General features: G+C 47.8%; 1 protein-coding gene across 2 annotated transcripts in view; it reads right to left on the reverse strand.

The window, feature by feature from the left end:
- Positions 1-2,933: 2,933 nt before the first annotated feature.
- Positions 2,934-17,177, reverse strand: part of ZER1 (zyg-11 related cell cycle regulator) — a 26,507-nt gene continuing 12,263 nt past the window's right edge. For both annotated transcript variants that reach the window (XM_019510601.1, XM_019510602.1), the window contains exons 6-16: positions 16,456-16,570; positions 15,735-15,881; positions 15,214-15,387; positions 14,426-14,641; positions 13,382-13,423; positions 12,707-12,826; positions 12,037-12,152; positions 11,390-11,578; positions 10,516-10,613; positions 9,917-10,019; positions 2,934-8,711 (exon numbers count right to left, since the gene is read on the reverse strand). In XM_019510601.1, the coding sequence (XP_019366146.1) occupies positions 8,654-8,711; positions 9,917-10,019; positions 10,516-10,613; positions 11,390-11,578; positions 12,037-12,152; positions 12,707-12,826; positions 13,382-13,423; positions 14,426-14,641; positions 15,214-15,387; positions 15,735-15,881; positions 16,456-16,570 (1,378 nt within the window). In that variant the 3' untranslated portion in view covers positions 2,934-8,653. The remainder of the gene's footprint in view (positions 8,712-9,916; positions 10,020-10,515; positions 10,614-11,389; positions 11,579-12,036; positions 12,153-12,706; positions 12,827-13,381; positions 13,424-14,425; positions 14,642-15,213; positions 15,388-15,734; positions 15,882-16,455; positions 16,571-17,177) is intronic.

Raw genomic sequence — 17,177 nt, forward strand, 5'->3', positions numbered from 1 at the left:
CGGGGGGGGTCCCCTCCTCTCCCGTCCCCCCTCACCTGTGCGGTGCACGAACAGAGTCAGCGCCAGCACCCCGCTCACCGCCGCGTGCGCCGCGCGCACCCCCCACCCCGACCCCGACCCCATCCCACTAACCGCCGCACCCGGAAGCGCCGCGCGGGCCTGGGCAGCCGGGATTGGCCGCATGGTTGCCATGGCGGCGCCTCGCCCCGCCCTGGGAGGGCTGCCCGCTGGGTGTGACAGGCCGCGACACCAACCGGCCGGGGGGGGAGGGGCGACCTCACGGGGCGGTGGAAGAAAGGCAATTATTTTTTTTTAAATTCTGGTATAGTTTAAAGACAAAACATTTCCATTAATGCCCATTGTACAAATGTTCAGTAAATCCACCCTGAAGTTTTAGTTCTTGAATAGAATCGCAGACAGAGGAAGGAAATGAGGGCTGGAAGGGCCCTCAGGAGGTCACGTCTAGTCCACCCCGCTGCTCAAAGCAGGACGGGCCCCAACGACATCATCCCAGCAGGGCTTTGCCCCTACCCGGGTCTTAAAACCCCCAAGGATGGAGAGCCCTCCACCTCTCGGGATACCTTTTCCAGTGTTTTATTACCTGCCTAATGAGAATGTTTTTCCTCATGTCTAACCTGAACGTCCCTTGCTGCAAATGGTGACTGTTGCTCCTTGTTCTGTCTCCCCCACAGGCACAGTCCAGCGCCATCCTCTTTGTAACACCCCTGCAGGGAGGTGAAGGCTGCTATGAAATCCTCCCTCCTCTTCTCTAAACTAAATATGCCCAGTTCCCTCAGCCTCTTCTCCTAAATCATGTCCCCCAGCCTCCAAACTGTTTTCGTTGCCCTCCACTGGTCTGTCTCCAATCTGTCCACATCCTTTCTGTAGCGTGGGACCAAAACTGCAGATGCGGCCTCACCAATGCAGAAGAGAGGGGCAGGATCACTTCCCTGGACCTGCTGGCGACGCTCCTACTGATGCATAGACGAATGGACGTGACGGCTGGATAGCTCGATGGATGCATGGATAGCTAGACAGGCCAACAGATGGATAGATAGGTTGATAGATGGATAGATTGATGGACTGATAGACTGATGGCTCGCTAGATAGATGGACACATAGATAAAGCGATATAGATTGATAGATAGCATAAGCTTTTGTGAGGTGGGAAAGAGCCAGGCCGTGGATTCAGCAGTCCTAGCAGTGACAAGGAGATGAGCTCCCACACTCCCTGCAGCAGGGACTGCGCTTTGCAAAACCCTCGCTCTAGGCTGAGCATCTCGTCTGGATGCTGGAGAAGACAAAAGGGAAAGGATTGCTGGGGACCCTGAAAGGGAAGGTCTGCAGTACAAGTGAAGGCCTGCATGGTGGGTGGTGTTCAGAGCCAGTGGGAACTGGCACATAAAAATACCCATTGCTTCCCATCCACCCTGGCTCAGGTGCAGGCACCTGCCCTCATTCGTATCAGCCAGTCAGATCAATGCAGTTGGGCTGTCCCAGTACAGTTTCTGGAGGCAGATACAACACTGAACAGCTCAGACACTGGCCTGTCCTGCCCCACTCCCCCTTGGCTTCGAGGGCAGACAGAGTTTTGCGGCCAGCCTTGGATTTTACATTTCAATTTCCCACTCCACCACACCTAGGAATTGAAAATACCAGTTTTTTCCCTGAACATTTTATCTTCCACCATTTAGCCAGTGGTTGATTCCTTCCTGTTATTGTTTGAATACAAGCTGGAATAGCTGTTTCTTTTCCTTCCTTAACGTGCCGTTCTTATTTCAATCCAGCACTGGGACTGCTGAGCCACTGCTCCCTCTGCTGATCCCACCGGAGCAAAGCACAAACCATTAGCAGCGCGTAGGCTTGCCTGTTCAGCCACGAAGCTGACAGAACAATGGAAATGTTCAGAAAAGCCATATTGGAAATCTCAGTCATTCCCCATTATGCTCCATCAGTATAAAGCTAAATACTGGGTTTGTTGTAAATGAGAAGCCAGGGAGATTTCTCTTTAAAAATGGCCCTGGTGGGGACATCGCTGACCTGGTACTGGCCAGAACCTCAAACTCATGCTTTACAGAGGGCACTGTTAGCTTCTGCATAATCCTAAGTATCATCAAAATGTTTGTATCCCTTATTGTTGCTGAAATACAACTTCACACGGGGACACAATTCAATGTTGTTAGGCTGTGCCTTGTAAACAGATGAGATGTGGGAAAATCCTCCAGTTTTTTGTAATAAAAGATGACAAATAGCAACCAGGTATTTCATTCCTGATCCATTTTAGCAGAAGTGATCCAGATGCTCTGTGAGCTAAATTATCATTTGTTATCTGAACTGTACGCTTGGCGTTAACTTGCAGCTTTGTAATATGTAACAGAGATCTGAGCTTAATCTAGAACTGTCCTTTAGTAAATTGTCAGGAATGGGGCACTGGCTTTACAATATCGAGTCTAGAGGCAGGTGCCACCTATGTGGCTTGACAGTTCACATGCCACACCACAGGTAGAAGCACAGGGCACAATGCCTGCTTGAAACATGCTTGGTGACGGCATTGCTGTAGTTCCAGCTCCCTTGGGACAGTTCCGTTTCATGCCATTCCTCCTGACACCTTGGTCATCTAGGTTCCCTTCCTACTGAGCACCTCTAACTCCAGCTAAATTCAGTAGAAGATGCACGTTGTCAGCAGCTTATAGGCCCAGGACTGACAGAGGAAGTCACAGTGGAATCAGCACAGTGCTGTAGTGTTGCTTTTTTACACTGGCCACAGAGCCACTGTAGACAAGTCTGGTGACTGTGCAATAGGGAACCTGTACAGTTGATGATTATCCTGGTTTTCCCCCACCTCAGTTCACAACAACATCCTTATCCTGCCTCCATTGGCAAATTTTATTATACTCTTCCGAGTCATGAAAATAAAAAGCAACTGAACTCTATTGTCCATACACAGCAGCTCCTTCCATGTTTAATTAAAGACACAAGAGCAAAAAGAACAAACCTATCCAAATAAACCACATTTGCAGACAAAAGGAGCAAGAGATTGTTAAGCACAAGGTTTAATACACAGCAGTATCCCAATGGATACAACAGAAAAGTTAATTCAATCAGAATTGTAAGGAAGCAACAGTTGTGCATTTCTTTTTGCTTGGTTTTACCATGTACAAGAGTCCAAACCAGATCTCTCCCCATCAGGACAGAGTGAAGCTGAAGCTGCTTGTTACAACAGACCTTTTTTGTTTTTAAACAAGGAATTACATATTTGGTTAATTGTTAGCCTTAAACACATTTCTTTTTCTTTTTTACAAGAAAAGAATTACAGACAGTCTCTCAGTGACAAGTAGTGAAGTCAAAATATAACCTTTAAGACAGTTTCAATTCAGCAGGAAATCTTCCATTTGTATTGGTGAATGCAGCCTTGTCATCCAGCCCCCACTCTCACTTCCCAGCCAACCTGGACACAACCATGAGCTCTCGTCTTCTACACACTCTAGTCGTCTTGCAGTTCCTAGTAGGTTTAATTCAGGTTTTTTTCCCAGTCTGAACCAGCTTTTAGCCTCTAACCTTTGACAAACAGCCCAGGAACATTCTTGATGCCACCTGTGAAACAGGATTTAAACCCAGTACTTACACTCTGGTGGCAGCTGCCCCTGTCCCAACAGGAGTTACTTTCCTGAAGGGAAAGTACAACGCAGCCAATGCAGAGACTGCCTTGAGTTGGATGCAAAATGGATGGAAATTGGGCTTATCTCCAGAGGTGTGGTCAGCACCTTCACTCTCTGCAGAGACTAACACAGGTCACTGCCCCACCCCAGGTTCACAACCTACCGAGCAGAAGTTATGAAGTCCCTGTGTGTTCACTGGACCACAAAAAGCCTACGTGGCTGTGTACATACACTAGTCCTGCAGGCTGGGAGTGCCTCAGCACAGGTACTAGTCCTCGCAGCACCCGGGATGGAGATAGGTAAGCCAGTACCAGGCCTTGGGCAGTTACTGCTACAGCACAGATAAGGATGACTTATTTGTAGCGTTATTAATGGCCATGGCTTCAGATTATTAACACTGCACAGACTGCTTTAGCCTTGTACAAATTAATTTGTTTTTTCCTGATGGTTTTGCTAGTTCAGGCTATGCATGTAGTTAGGCTATACATGTAGATAGTCTGACAGGTAGAATCTACTGCTCCTATGAGACTTACCAGATGCTGGGTGCCTCCAAAATGATGCAAGCTGCTTGCCTCTTGTTGATATTCCTGAGGATGGTGGATACTCAGCAGACTCAAGGCTGCAGTGTCATTGTGTTGGCTATGCCAGGAAGCAAACTACTTACACCCTAGGTGGAGGGTTCCCTTGACAATGTCTGTGCAGAGAACCACTGAGCTATGTGCTCTATTACCCCTACTGTTTAAAATGCAGTGGGAAGGAGACTCCTACAAAGGGCAGGGTGTCTCTGTGTCCCACTACTAGAAGGAGAATGAGAGAGAAGACCTTTGCCTCATCATTTAATTTGAGGCACTTCAGGCATCAAGTACCCAGCTCCATCTTGTTGGGAACTGGCTGCCCCTGTCCAAGTGCCCTGGAGATCTTCAAAAGGAGACTGGACGCACACCTTGCTGGGGTTATTTGAGCCCAGCAGTCTTCCCTGCCCAGAGCAGCGGGGCTGGACCCAATGATCTCATGAGGTCTCTTCCAGCTCTAAACCTCTGTGAATCCGTGGAAGTTGTTCAACTTTAGTTCTGCTGGTACTTCTCTGCAGAATGATGTTTGCAGGCAGCAAATGGCTGGGTATGTCTTCAGGGTTGCACTAATAAAGCTTTGCCCTACTAGAGGTGGAAGGCCCAACAGGTCTCATCTGTGAAGACTGACCAGCATTCTCAGACAGCCACACTGCCTCTATACCACAGGGCTACAGGTCCTGAGACCTTCACAAAAATCCCAGATTCACTATGCAGAGCACTGATGGGAAGCAGCTGGGGGTGGCCACCCACAAGAACAACCTAGCACCTATTTGCCTTCAGAAGTGCATTACAGTCATGAAGGGAGCTTCCCAACACCACAGTGGAGTGAGCAAGCAGGTATGGTTATCCCCACAAAGGGCTCACACCTGACTAGCCTTGAGGTTTCAGAACCTGGAGTCCTGGGCCTCTGCTTGGATAATGCCTGTCTCTCTCCTCTCAGTTTTGAGAGGCTTCCAGTTTGTGAAGCTTATCTGGTTGGAGAAGAATCACGTATCCAGGGCTCATGTGAAGCCAAGAGTGATGCTTTCTTAACACTGTCTCCAGACTCTGTGTGGCTGTTGGTGTCACTCTGAGATACCTGAAGCCCTTGTGAATATCTTTCCTGACAGGGATTTCCTACCTCTCCCAATACAGCTAAAGATTGAAGAGATCAGGAAGGCCCATCTGAGCAAATGAGGTCTCATATAAATACAGACTGGTTCAGAAAGTCTATAGCTTACAGTGAGGTTTTGGACCCATCTTCAGCAGGTCTTGGCAATAGCTCAGTGCTCTGGCTCTGTAGGGCAACTTATCTCGGGCATTTTTTTTTCAGTATGATGTTGTCATTCCTTGCAGATCAGGATCAGAAGCATCAGGCAATCTTTCCTTAGCCCCTTTCCTTCCCTTCTAACTTTCCCTACCAAATTTCTGTCCCTTGTTCCCAGGCTGCCCTCAGATCTGCTAATTTTTAAAGCTGTCCTAAGTGCTCAAGCCCAACACAAGGATCAGATACACTGGGGAAGCTCTGAGCTATGATGGCTGAATGCTCCTTAACTTTCCAAGTGACCTTTCAATCCCTTTGGGAGTGAGTTCTCTTTATGATGTGACCAGGTTCTTGGGATACAATGTCTGTACAAATGAACTGTTTACTTGAGAGGCTTGTACGCCTGTCATCTTCAAGACCCATCTAACACTGTAAGCAGTCCAGAAGCAGAACTGTAAGCAGATCTACCTGGGCTAGCTTTAAGCTAGCTAGTTTGGGCATTGGTGGTAGCCTACCCATGGCAACAGGGGCAGCTTCAGTGTAGGCTGCATAAACCCCCTCAGGGCTTCACTGCTATTTGTTCCCAAGGTAACTAGTTTAAGCTGCAGTCACATCTTTGAATAGAGATGCAGACACCTAAAATGAAAGTATTCATATGGTGAGATCTGGTCAGAAGCCTGCAGCTCCCGGCATAATTCAGTCCTACAGTGGATGGAATCAAGCCATGTTTTCATTCTGCTTCTTAACTAGGGCATACATCTGCTGGAAGCTGGGACCTGGTTAAAATCCTGTATGGTTCTGGCTAGTGTGAGGTGAATTCTGCATTAGCTGCGATGGGCATCTTCTGAACTGCACCAGGACCCAACCAAGCTCTCACTTCTCTGATAGAAGACATGGACAGAATCTTCTCCAGTTAGCAGTGCAATGGCAAAGACTCCCCCCACTTGCAATCCTTCAATGCTGCTTGGCAGAAGTAGGTAATTGAGTGGATAGTTCAACCCAACTCCTAGCCTGCAGGGAGCTGGTGTGCAGCAGTGGCAGCCCCACCTAGCTGGAGGATTAAATAAGATCACATACAATGCTGGCTTCCCTGTCCCAAAGCTCACATGGATTCAGCATTGTGGGAGAGGGAGGGGAATTGCACATGAAGGAAATGACCACGGATGTCCAACTTGTCCAGTTTTCCAAGCCATTCAAAACCATGAAAAGTGACACAAAAATAGAGCAAAACTTGAAAAATACTTAAAAGAAGAAAAATACAGATGTCATAACATCCAAACCAAAGATGCAGGGCTGCAAAGGGGAAAGAACAACAAACTGTCATTGAGTAACATCATCTTGGCAGAATAACCAAACCTCTGCAGAGCACCTGTGTTCTGACATTTGAAGTACCTGTTCAGTTTTTGCCCTGAGCATGAGAAGAACCTCAGCTATAGCAGCAACTGAACCCAGAGCGCGATGCATCAGAGAAGAGAGCAGGGAGTAAAGACCACCAAAGCTAACTGTGATGTCTCAAAGGCCTGAAATGTCCCAGCTAAACCAGCCCAAATGCCTCTGGCTCCCAAATCATTCTGGAGGGAACGAACCTAGTTTAAACTGTGAAAAAATTCTCATACATAGAGCACACCGTTGCTTGGGCTCTAAGGGCTGCACAATGTGGATGTTGATGTGAGGCTTTAGCTTCTCAGGCTAGCAAGGGCTTAGAGAGTCCTATAGGTAAAGGCTTTAAGATAGATTCCCATCTCACTTGCATTGGTGTAAATAAGGAGTAACCCCACTGAAGCAAATGGAGTTGCAGTGGCTAGGGTTGGTGTGAGCTGGAGAAGACAAGGGAGGCTGAAAGACAGGATTTACATAGCTTGATTCTCTATCACTCTTAGTAGCACTGGAATCCTAGAAGAGACTGTCAGGCTGCTTAAACATTGGGAAACTGAGCTTATGCATCTGACAGACAGGGAGCCCAACTACCTGTACAACAACATGGGCAAGTGCTGGTCTGCAATTAAGGGATGAATGAAAACCCTCCAGGCCTTCAGTGGGACTTTGCCTAAGCAGATGACTCTTGGAATTTGTGCAGTGTTGAGACCCTCAGTGGCTGGGTCCCAGAAAGAGCTAGACATGATGAAGGGAAACCAAGTCTGTGGCATTTGTAGCCTGTCGTAACACACTGAAAACACAATATAGCAAAGACGGTGAAAGAACTGGCACTAAGAGCCAGAGAGACCTGAGCCTCTGTGAGCGAATCCTGTTTCTCACTGCACAGTCTCCCTTGGAGGAAAAAGCCCTCTATTGTCAAGGACTAGTAGCTGTTTTTCTTGCCCTTCCCTTAACCTTATGGGGCCAGGTGGCTGGAAGTTCCCACTGCAGTGCTACTGGAGAAAAAAAGCTCACAACTTTTGGCTTCAAAGGGTCAGTGGGAACGTTTTACAGCTTGGAATTTCCCAATGCACCCAAATACAGCTAGGAGAACTCCCATTACCAGACTTCTCATTAAAAACACACTGAGTGAATGAAATGGCTCAAGCCCCTTTCTCACATTATGATTCTACTTATAAATAATAGAGAAAGTTTTGATTCTTTTTGTCTAAATTTCTTACTGTTATTTCCTCCCCTTTCAGACAAATAAATCACTGATCAGTACCTACAACCCCCAGGTAGACGGGAAGCCACATTGCTTCTAGACTGATTGTTCTGGCAGATGCTGCAGAACTTTGTACAATGTAATGAAAGGGCATTTTCTGAAGGTGGAAATAAAAAAAAAATTCTGATACCAATCCCATGATTAGCTCTTCAAGCTCATGTTCACTTGAGGCTTTTCTGTGGTCTAAAAAAAGGTTGAAAGATACATGATGTGGCTGTCTTTGTTTCAGGTTTTTTGTTTTTATACAGAAATCACACACACAACTTCAATCCAGACGAAAAATCCACTACTGTAAGGAAAGCATCTGTTGTGCAAAAAATCCCTCCCCCCTCCCCCTGTGCACCTTCATCTACTGAGGGTCTCCCACGCGCACACATACACACACACATACATACACACGTACATACACACATGCGCGCGCGCACACACACACACACACAAAGGTTCCTTCCAACAGCCAAGCTGGTGAGAAAGAGTCCTCCCTATATACAGTGAATCAGAGAGAAGCTGGATACAGTGCTGGCAAGAGGCACTGCCTCTATCTGGAAGTGTCCATGTTCTCCTCCTTAAAGTTACTGCAGTGCTCTATAACTTTCCTAGGGAGAAAACAACGACAAGGAGAAAGGATTTAGTCCAAAGTCTCAGCAAACACTGAAGTGGGCCACAAGTATAAGTAACCGTTCCAATGCATCTTTATACTAACATATGTAATGTCTACATCAGGCTGTCCATTCCTTTCCCTGAGACATGCATCAACCCAGGACCTGTGTCAGAACCAGTCTACCTCAACAGAGGCTTCACAACTCACTCCTTCCACCTTGTGAACCATCACTGATATGCATCCAGATCCATGCATGACCATTTATTCATCACACTCATCTTCCATCCAACTGCCATTCTGTCACATCCAGCACATTCCTGTCCAAGTGTTCACTTACTTTCCTTTCATCTATCATGCCTGTTGGCCAACAATTTAGTTCATTCTTGACATCTAATTATTGCCATTTACTTACTCATATAACTTCCTTTCACCATTCTTTCATTGTTACTGTCACTCATCCATCTCCTGACTTATACCCAGGTTATTCTGTCATTCAGTCTCCTACTACATCTTTTGTATGAATCATTTAGCTTCTCCACCATTTATCATCCCTTTAGCTACTGAAATTGTCAGTCACCCACATGAGCTGTTTTCTTAGCTCAGATCTGTCTACCTGATACATTCCTTCAGTATCTATCAAGTCATAGCTCTCAACTTGCCAGGGATGAACCATGTGCAACTGATTTTTATAGCTGAATGACCCACAAGGAGTGACCTAAAACCAAATCAGGCGCAGTAGCTTGGGGCAGGGATTTTTTTAAACAGTGCAAGTAGGTCTTTATAAACAGCAGTGTGCAACATAGCTCTCTTGGAGTGTCAGTGCTGGACACATACAGGCAGCAAGCTAACACCAAGTTTAGGGGTGGAGATAGAGTAAAGCTGCCCTCATAATCAGATCCAGCTGACAGGTACAGCTCTTCTGTCCATCTGTCTCCTTCCTCTAACTCAACTGAATCAGCACCTTGGTGTCTGTTATCCACAGAGCCCTCCTCCCCTTCATCCTTTTGTCTTCCTCACTGACAAATGCTTCTCTGTTCACCTGTAATTCACTCATTTGTCTATTTGCCCTGGGCACACAGCACTGTGTTTTCATTAACTCCAGTACATATTGGTCCAGCCTTTAATAGCTTTATTGTCATGCATGAATACAAAATAAGCCTAGGCTAAGGCTAAATGTTTAATAATTGTATTATTTCTTACCGGGCCATTTCCTTTGTCTCCTGCCGTGCTGAAGCCATTTTAATCATGTCCTTCAGAAGAGGGATCCCTCCTTCTTTGATCAGCAGGGGGCAATACTTGTCAGCTGGAAAAAAGAGGAAAAACCGGACTGTGAATTTTCATCCCTACAAGCTGGATGGAGCCTGACCTTCCTCCCAGACCACTAAGCTCAGATCAAGAAAGAGAGACTAAGTGACAGCCAGAAACAAGGAGACTGGTAAGTCATAAGGCATAGTTAATGCTTCTCTTTCTACTGAGGCAGACTCTTAGGGATGTGCTGTTTGCAGAAGCATCAGAGACAGAAAACAGTTGGGAATTCAAAATCCTTGCTGGAAGCTCCAGATTGTTGCTCCCATGCACTAAGTTCCTGTCATCATTTAATTTTGGTAGCATCACCTGAACACCCTGAGCAACTTCAAGGAGCTGCCTTGGGAGTCAGCCACCCACTCTGCACAGCCACAGTGACCTACAAGCCTTGGAAAATGGTTTCTCAAGACTTCTTGCCAACAAACACAGCACATGGAGACTCCCAACTCTGGCCTTTTCACAGCAAGGGAAATGTTCTCCAAGGAGGGACTTACAGTAGACAGAGACGAGGTTATACAGTGCCCAGGTAGCCCAGTGCTGACTGACAGGGGAGATGCCTTGTGGAAGAAGTCGAAGGATTGGCTCAAATGACCTGTGCAAAACAATAAAGAAGTGGGAAACCCAAAAGCTGCTGCTGCTAGCACCATTTCTTGCTTCAGTGCTGGAAGCAACAAACCCTTTGCACTCTGGGCTTGTGCATTCTGAAGCAATAAACCTCACTACGGTATCACAGCTCCTGGCATCAGTCGGTCACAGTTGTGTAGTGCTGACAAACTAAAGTAAGTCTCTACTGTTTAACATGAGTCTGCTGCTCTGATAATTGACTCGGAAGGATTAAACTGAGCACACAAACTAATTTCAGGGCCATTCCAGCCAAACTTCTTTGTAACAGCCGAAATACAGCAATGCTGACCGTTCTGTAGAGGCTCACAGCTAGAAGAATCCTATCTACTGTAAGCCAAGGCACAGCTGAGGAGATGCTGACATGGACAGTGGCTGCACCATTTGTTCTTGCAACCATGAAATGTGTTTACATTGCAAATCGGGTGTTGCAGATCTCACAACCCATTCCATCTGCTTTTGTATCAATCCACTGTGGGACCCCAGAGTTTGACCACTCTTGTCACCAAGGTATTATGGCTATTCCACAGGACACAGTATTACCCAAAGGGAATTCTGTCAGTACCACATGTTTCAAAGGAAGCTGTAAACCACAAGTGAAAGATGATGTCCAAGAGAAACTTCTTCCTCCCGCAAGGTGAAGTTCCACACCTGGTTACATCTCCACCTTTTCTGCAGTGCTGGAGAATATTTCTTGGGACAGTTCCAGCTGAGGGACTACATGGGCTGAACTCCAGCATCCCTCACCTGTAATTGATATTTCTCCTGGAGTTAATGTCCCAGCTCTGGATGGCTGCCCACATCCTGTCTACCACTTCCTCTCGGCGTGGCTCACAGATACACCAAGCCTCTGGGCCGTCAAACATGATATGGGAAAGGACCCCGCATGCATTGTATGATACCTCAATCCCATCCGCTTTGCTCTCCAACAGATTGCTGCCAAAACAGAAGGTAAGATTTTAAAGATGCCAGCACACCCTTGCCCAGCACCTCAGGGCTAGGCACCTCATTGTGTAAACACTGCAGCATCCAACTTTAATCAGAAATCACAGAAAACACCTTCTAACCAAAGTGTCTACACCAGGTATCTGACCCATCCCAGCTTCCCAAAATAGTTATAGTCACCAGACTTTATTACACTGTGTACTGACATCCCACCCAGCATCTGCGGGTTCCAAAGCCCTTTACCACACAGGTGAGTTTTGCTTTGGCTTCATTGTTTGTTCTTAACTGGGGGTCCTCCCTTCATCCATCAAGGTTAGCTGGGTTTGTCAGGGGCCATCTTGTAATTCATTACTGGAATCAGGGAGAATACCCAGGTGTTCTGGTTCACTGCTCCTCTTCCCCCAACTAAACATTAGACCATGCTGCTTCCTGCATGATGGTGCACAAACCTGAACACACTGATGAACTGAGAGGTCATAAGCTGGGGGCGGAGCTCCTTCACCTCTGCCACATTCCCCAGCAGACCCAGCATGTTGCGATGTAGCTCCTGCTTCTCTGGGAACTCCTGTGAAAACCAGGAATATTAATTAAACTGAAGTAGAACCCCAGGGCACTGAGAATAACCTTCTGGTATGACTGAGGATGCAGCAAGTTCAGGAAGGCTGAGCACTTCCCAGTAGTTGGTGATGGGGCTCTCCCCTGGTACAGTGTGTGACATACCAGAGACCCACATGACAAAGTGGGAAAAATCAAGCCATTGTAAAGCCAGGGCCAGTTCTCCACTGCTCCATGCAGCTGCTCTATGAAAGAGGAACTGTCTCCAGGTACAGAATAAGGAAACAAAGAGTAGACGTCAGAGTGTCAGTGTGCAAGGGGTCTTGTGCCCTTGGGGTGCATGGGGTCAGACAGAGCATGTGCAAGTCTCTTGATGTGAAGCTATGATCAGAGATCAGATCAGGCCCAGATCCCCAAAGATAACTAGGTCCTCAAAACCTATTTAGGTGCCCAACTTCTCCTGAAGTCAATGGGAATTAGGCACCTACATACCTTTGAGGATCTGAGATTCAGTCCTGATCACTGGCTTTCTTGATCACATAGAGGTAGCTGGTCAGCACTTACTTTCAGACATTCCAGGAACAGCTTCATGCCACTGTAGTTGAGGAACATCTCACAGTTATCAGGAGTTTCATCTGTGATATTCCACAAGGCGCTCCAGGAGAACTCCATCACCTGATCACACTGCCAAGATGAAGGGAAGGAGACAGTAACACACCAGGCTAGATTACGGGGGCCAGGCATCTGCATATGGAGCTCTGGTAATACAGAAGCCCAATGTAAACCAGTCACAAAGAAGGGGAAGTGTTGTCACCTAGACAGCACCAAGAAGCTCTTTACTGAGTTCAGACTCACACATGCAAAGCATGACCATTATATCGCTTTATCCAGAGGAGCTGAGTCCTCACAATCCAAGTGGGGACACATGGAATGTGCTGGTGCATGTAGCTGCTCAGCTCAAAAACCTGGCTCTGTAGCACCCCAGGGCTGAGGTTCCCCTCTCCAGGCCAAGCTGAGTATTACAGAAGGCTGCAATAACACACCCTCACTAAGAGCACCCCTCTTTATAACGACCCCTGCTACTAACAATGTCAACAGCAGGAACTGATCTTTTCATCAGGATGATGCAGCAAATTGACTAACCCTATTCTTGTCAACACCTGCTTTTAAGGAACCTTTATCCCAGTCTCCTGTGGGTTTGTTATAACAAGGCTGTGCTGCATAAAAGGAAACACTTACAGTTTTATCTGTCAGCTTCTTCTGAATTAGTTTCAGCATGGTCTGCAGGCAAAGACAAGAGGAAAGGAGGACAGTAAGAGCAGGCTTGCGAATAGCCCATCAATCACAGACTTAACTGAAAAGGCCGGAGATCAAATTCAGCCTGGGCAGAAGTAGGCACAGCTCTCACTGGAGTCAGTGAAGTTAGGCAGACTCCAGCTGGCAGGCTGGATGGGGTCCTAGGCAGAAAACCTGGTTGAAAGAGTGAACAAACCCTCTGCCCCTGAGATTGGGGATGCTTTCTCTGGTTCAGAGGGAGTGCGGCTGATATTGCACTACTGTACAGCAGGTGACTAGGCAGCATGTCCCTGGCCTGCACAGCTCAGAAGAAAGCAGAGTTCAGTTTAGTACAGCACAAGTTGAAAGCCAAGGCAGTGGTCAAATAACATCATGGCAAAGGGGTGTCCTCACAGCCTGTCTGATGGAGAAGTGGGTACTTGGAGGACACTGGCTGGAAGGCCATTGCAAGTTGAGGTGCAGCCTGGAAGAAGCCACAAAGATAGGAGTGGGTAAAGGAGGGAAAGGAAACATGGGGAGGACCGTGGGGTGTAGGTAAGAGGTAGTGAGCTGGGTAACAAGTTTTCCCAGTTAGTGGAGCAACTGAGACAGAGACAGGGTGTGTAACCTGCTTGAGGACAAACAGCAACGCCTCTAACAGAGCCAAAATCAACATTCAGGATCTCTGATTCCTGGGTCTTGGGGTCAGATCCTGCTGTCTTTCCTGTCCTCAGAAAAGTACTTCCTCAAAAGCATGAAGGATCATGAGGTCCCCTACTAGTATGTCTGCAAGGGGCACAGTTGAGGGTGGGGGATTCTATGACAGGACAGCACTGCTAGGACACCAGCTGTCCCTGACAGAAGCATTTTGACTGGTACTGTAGGACCAGACTGTTTTCTGGACCTACTTCATGGACACCTGCAATGGAAATGATGGCGAGTTCTTTCAGATGGGAATCATGCCCTGGCTGGGTGAGCAATAAACAGACACCCTGGTACCATACCAACCATGACAAACCCCATCTTGCCCACAGCCTCCTTATGGTCGTTGTCCACCTGGCAGACCAAGGCATTGCAGAGGTGCACAGCGATGCGCTGGATGGACTCATCCTGCCGACTCTGGTTGAGGATGTTCAGCAGCAGCTCGTTGACGCGGCGGTACTGAAATTCCAGCTCTTCTGGGATGCTGAAGTTACACAGCGTCAGGCAGCAGTTCCGCTGCACCTGAGGAGGGGAGGCAGGGCAAGCTGAGGATGGGCAGACACAAGTCTCTACACAACACTCTCACAACCGCACTGTGCATGCACTCACCATGCAATAGTCACCATCTTCCACCCCATCACTGTCACTACCTATATACTCCTCACTGCCCAGCCCCAAGCCAATGCTGCATACAGAGTCTTTGACAGTGTCCCCACACCGAAGTTACCACCCTTCACTGCAACATTATCCCCTCAGGTTTGTTCTGTCCCCAACAATGTCATCACCCTCCAAACACACAGCATCACCAGCCTCCAACTTGGCAACCTGATGGCATGCTCCCAACACAACACCCCTATCGCCTCTTTCTTCCGACTGTAACTGTAGGGTTACATCTCTGTCACATGCAGAAGGTGGGTCCTACACACTATCTCACCCCTTTCCCACAAAATGAATAGAAAGCCAGCCCTAGTCATCAAGTTATCTTGGGATACTTTAGTGCATGTTTGAAAAATGTACAAAGTACTGGAAACAAGCCTGATATTGGGGGGAAGGGGACAGCAAAAGCAAGGGGTGGGGGCTGGCTTTGTTCTTACTGTAACTTCCTGGTAAGACTCCATGCCATTCAGCACCACTTGGATCACCTGCCGCCGTAGCTTCACACTCTGCTCAGGCCGGTACTCTGAGTTTGTTAGGTAGAAGAGGGCTGCACTGCCTGTCACCTGGATGTTCTTATCATCTTTATGGCACTTGAGGGCTGCGATCACCAGCTTCAGAGAAACAACACAAGGCTTTACAGCCATGCAGGGATTGTGGCACCTCAATGACCACTACTGCCACACAAGCAAAAATCAAGAAGAGCATTCAGAACACACGCTGCTCATTGGAGACACCTTCTAAAATATAGGTCCTCACTTCCATTAAACCACTGAACCTCTCTCTTTTCAGGTCTCATCCAAAGCCCATGAAGTCAATGGAAATGGGAGTCAGACTAGTGGTGGTGAAGAGAAAAGGACTGAGTTTTATGCTGTAGGATTCCCCTTTCCCTAAGATGAGATGGAGCAGGAGACAGACCAAACTGACTGACTGTCAGGGGTAAGTGCTCCTAGGTGCTCACCTGCAGGGCTCTCAGTAGCTGGTGGCAGCGCTCAATGCGGGCGATGTCGAAAAGAAGGTTGATGGCCCGGGACGTGATTTCAGGCCTGTGCTCGGTGTATGCCTCAATGGCGTTCAGCACCTGCTCCTCGTTCTTGTCTCCGCTCACCTGGCATGGTCAGAAAGAAAGAGCACAAAGTTGTTCAAGGACAGAATTGCCAGGGAAGATCCAGAGGAACAGGAATCTGAAGAAGGCGTCAAACTTCTCCACCTGTTTCTAAGCTGTGAGTAGGATTAAGCCCAAGACAGAAGGACAAAGGCTGAGCCACCTCTCAGCCAGGCTCTAGGAAGCAAGCCCCCAGGGCAGCACAGTACTTTGCAGGTTCATCAAGCAGGGTTATATATTGCTACTTCGCCCCTAACCCTCCCCTAGGTTGCTAAGAGCCCCTAGTGCTACAAGGAGAGTGAGGTATGGACAGACCATGAGCCTTTCATAGACACCTTTCAAAAGGCTGTGCACTTCCCTCCTCACAAGTGTCACACAGAGCACAGACCAGGCTCATTGCAGTAGTCCTGCAGCAAGAAGAGCTATGCTAAGTTCAAGAGGCACAAGATTCCCAACCCCAGAGCCTGGGTGGTCCAATATGCAGGCAGGGAGGCAGGCAGCATTCTTGCTATCTAGAAGCATTAGTCCCTTTAACTTGCCTCTGACACCTACTGACAGCTCCCCACTGGCCCTTTACCTTGTAGGCTGGAATATGTGTCAGACGGCAAAGAGAAGTCTCAAAGAGGCCCAGGAACTGGAGTGGTCGTTTCAGCCCCCTGAAAGGGGCAATGCTGCTCTTTGCTGGTTCAGTGCTGGGAAAAGAAGAGATCATTCATCTCAGTTCTGCTGCTCGAGCTCCCTGCTCCACAGGGATACCTGAAAACTCTCCACCCCTGATCTGACCACACTGTCCACAAGGCCAGAGCAGCTGAGGCTAAATTTAGTCATATCCCACTCATGCTTCTTAGAGACACTCACATCTTACGTTTAGTCAGGAGCTTTCATCTTAGACCAACTTATCGGTTTAGGACAAGAAATGCGTATGTTCATCAGCAGTGGGAATTCAGGTGGGCAGAATGCAGTTGTCCAAGTTACACCCTGGCTCCCATACAAGAGCTAACACCAATTTTTAGATGAACAGCTGTGGATTATTAATGAGCAGACAGCTTCAGGCCTCATCTGAAAGACCTTCTTCCACTACCACACCAGAGCAGTATGACATACACCACTGCTGACTCACCCAACATCTCCGCTGTGTTCCTCAGAGATCTGCAGCCACTGTTTCCCACCAGTTACGTAAAGGAGCCAAGGCTGCTAAACAGCCCTTTAGCTTTGGCTCAGAGTACGGGGAGGGGGAGTTTCTGGCTGACCTGGAATGACAGGGGCCCTGCCCGGGGGCTGCCGCCTACCATGGGCTCT

Source organism: Gavialis gangeticus, unplaced genomic scaffold (assembly GCF_001723915.1).
Source record: "Gavialis gangeticus isolate Ggan-Ray unplaced genomic scaffold, GavGan_comp1, whole genome shotgun sequence".
NCBI lineage: Eukaryota > Metazoa > Chordata > Crocodylia > Gavialidae > Gavialis > Gavialis gangeticus.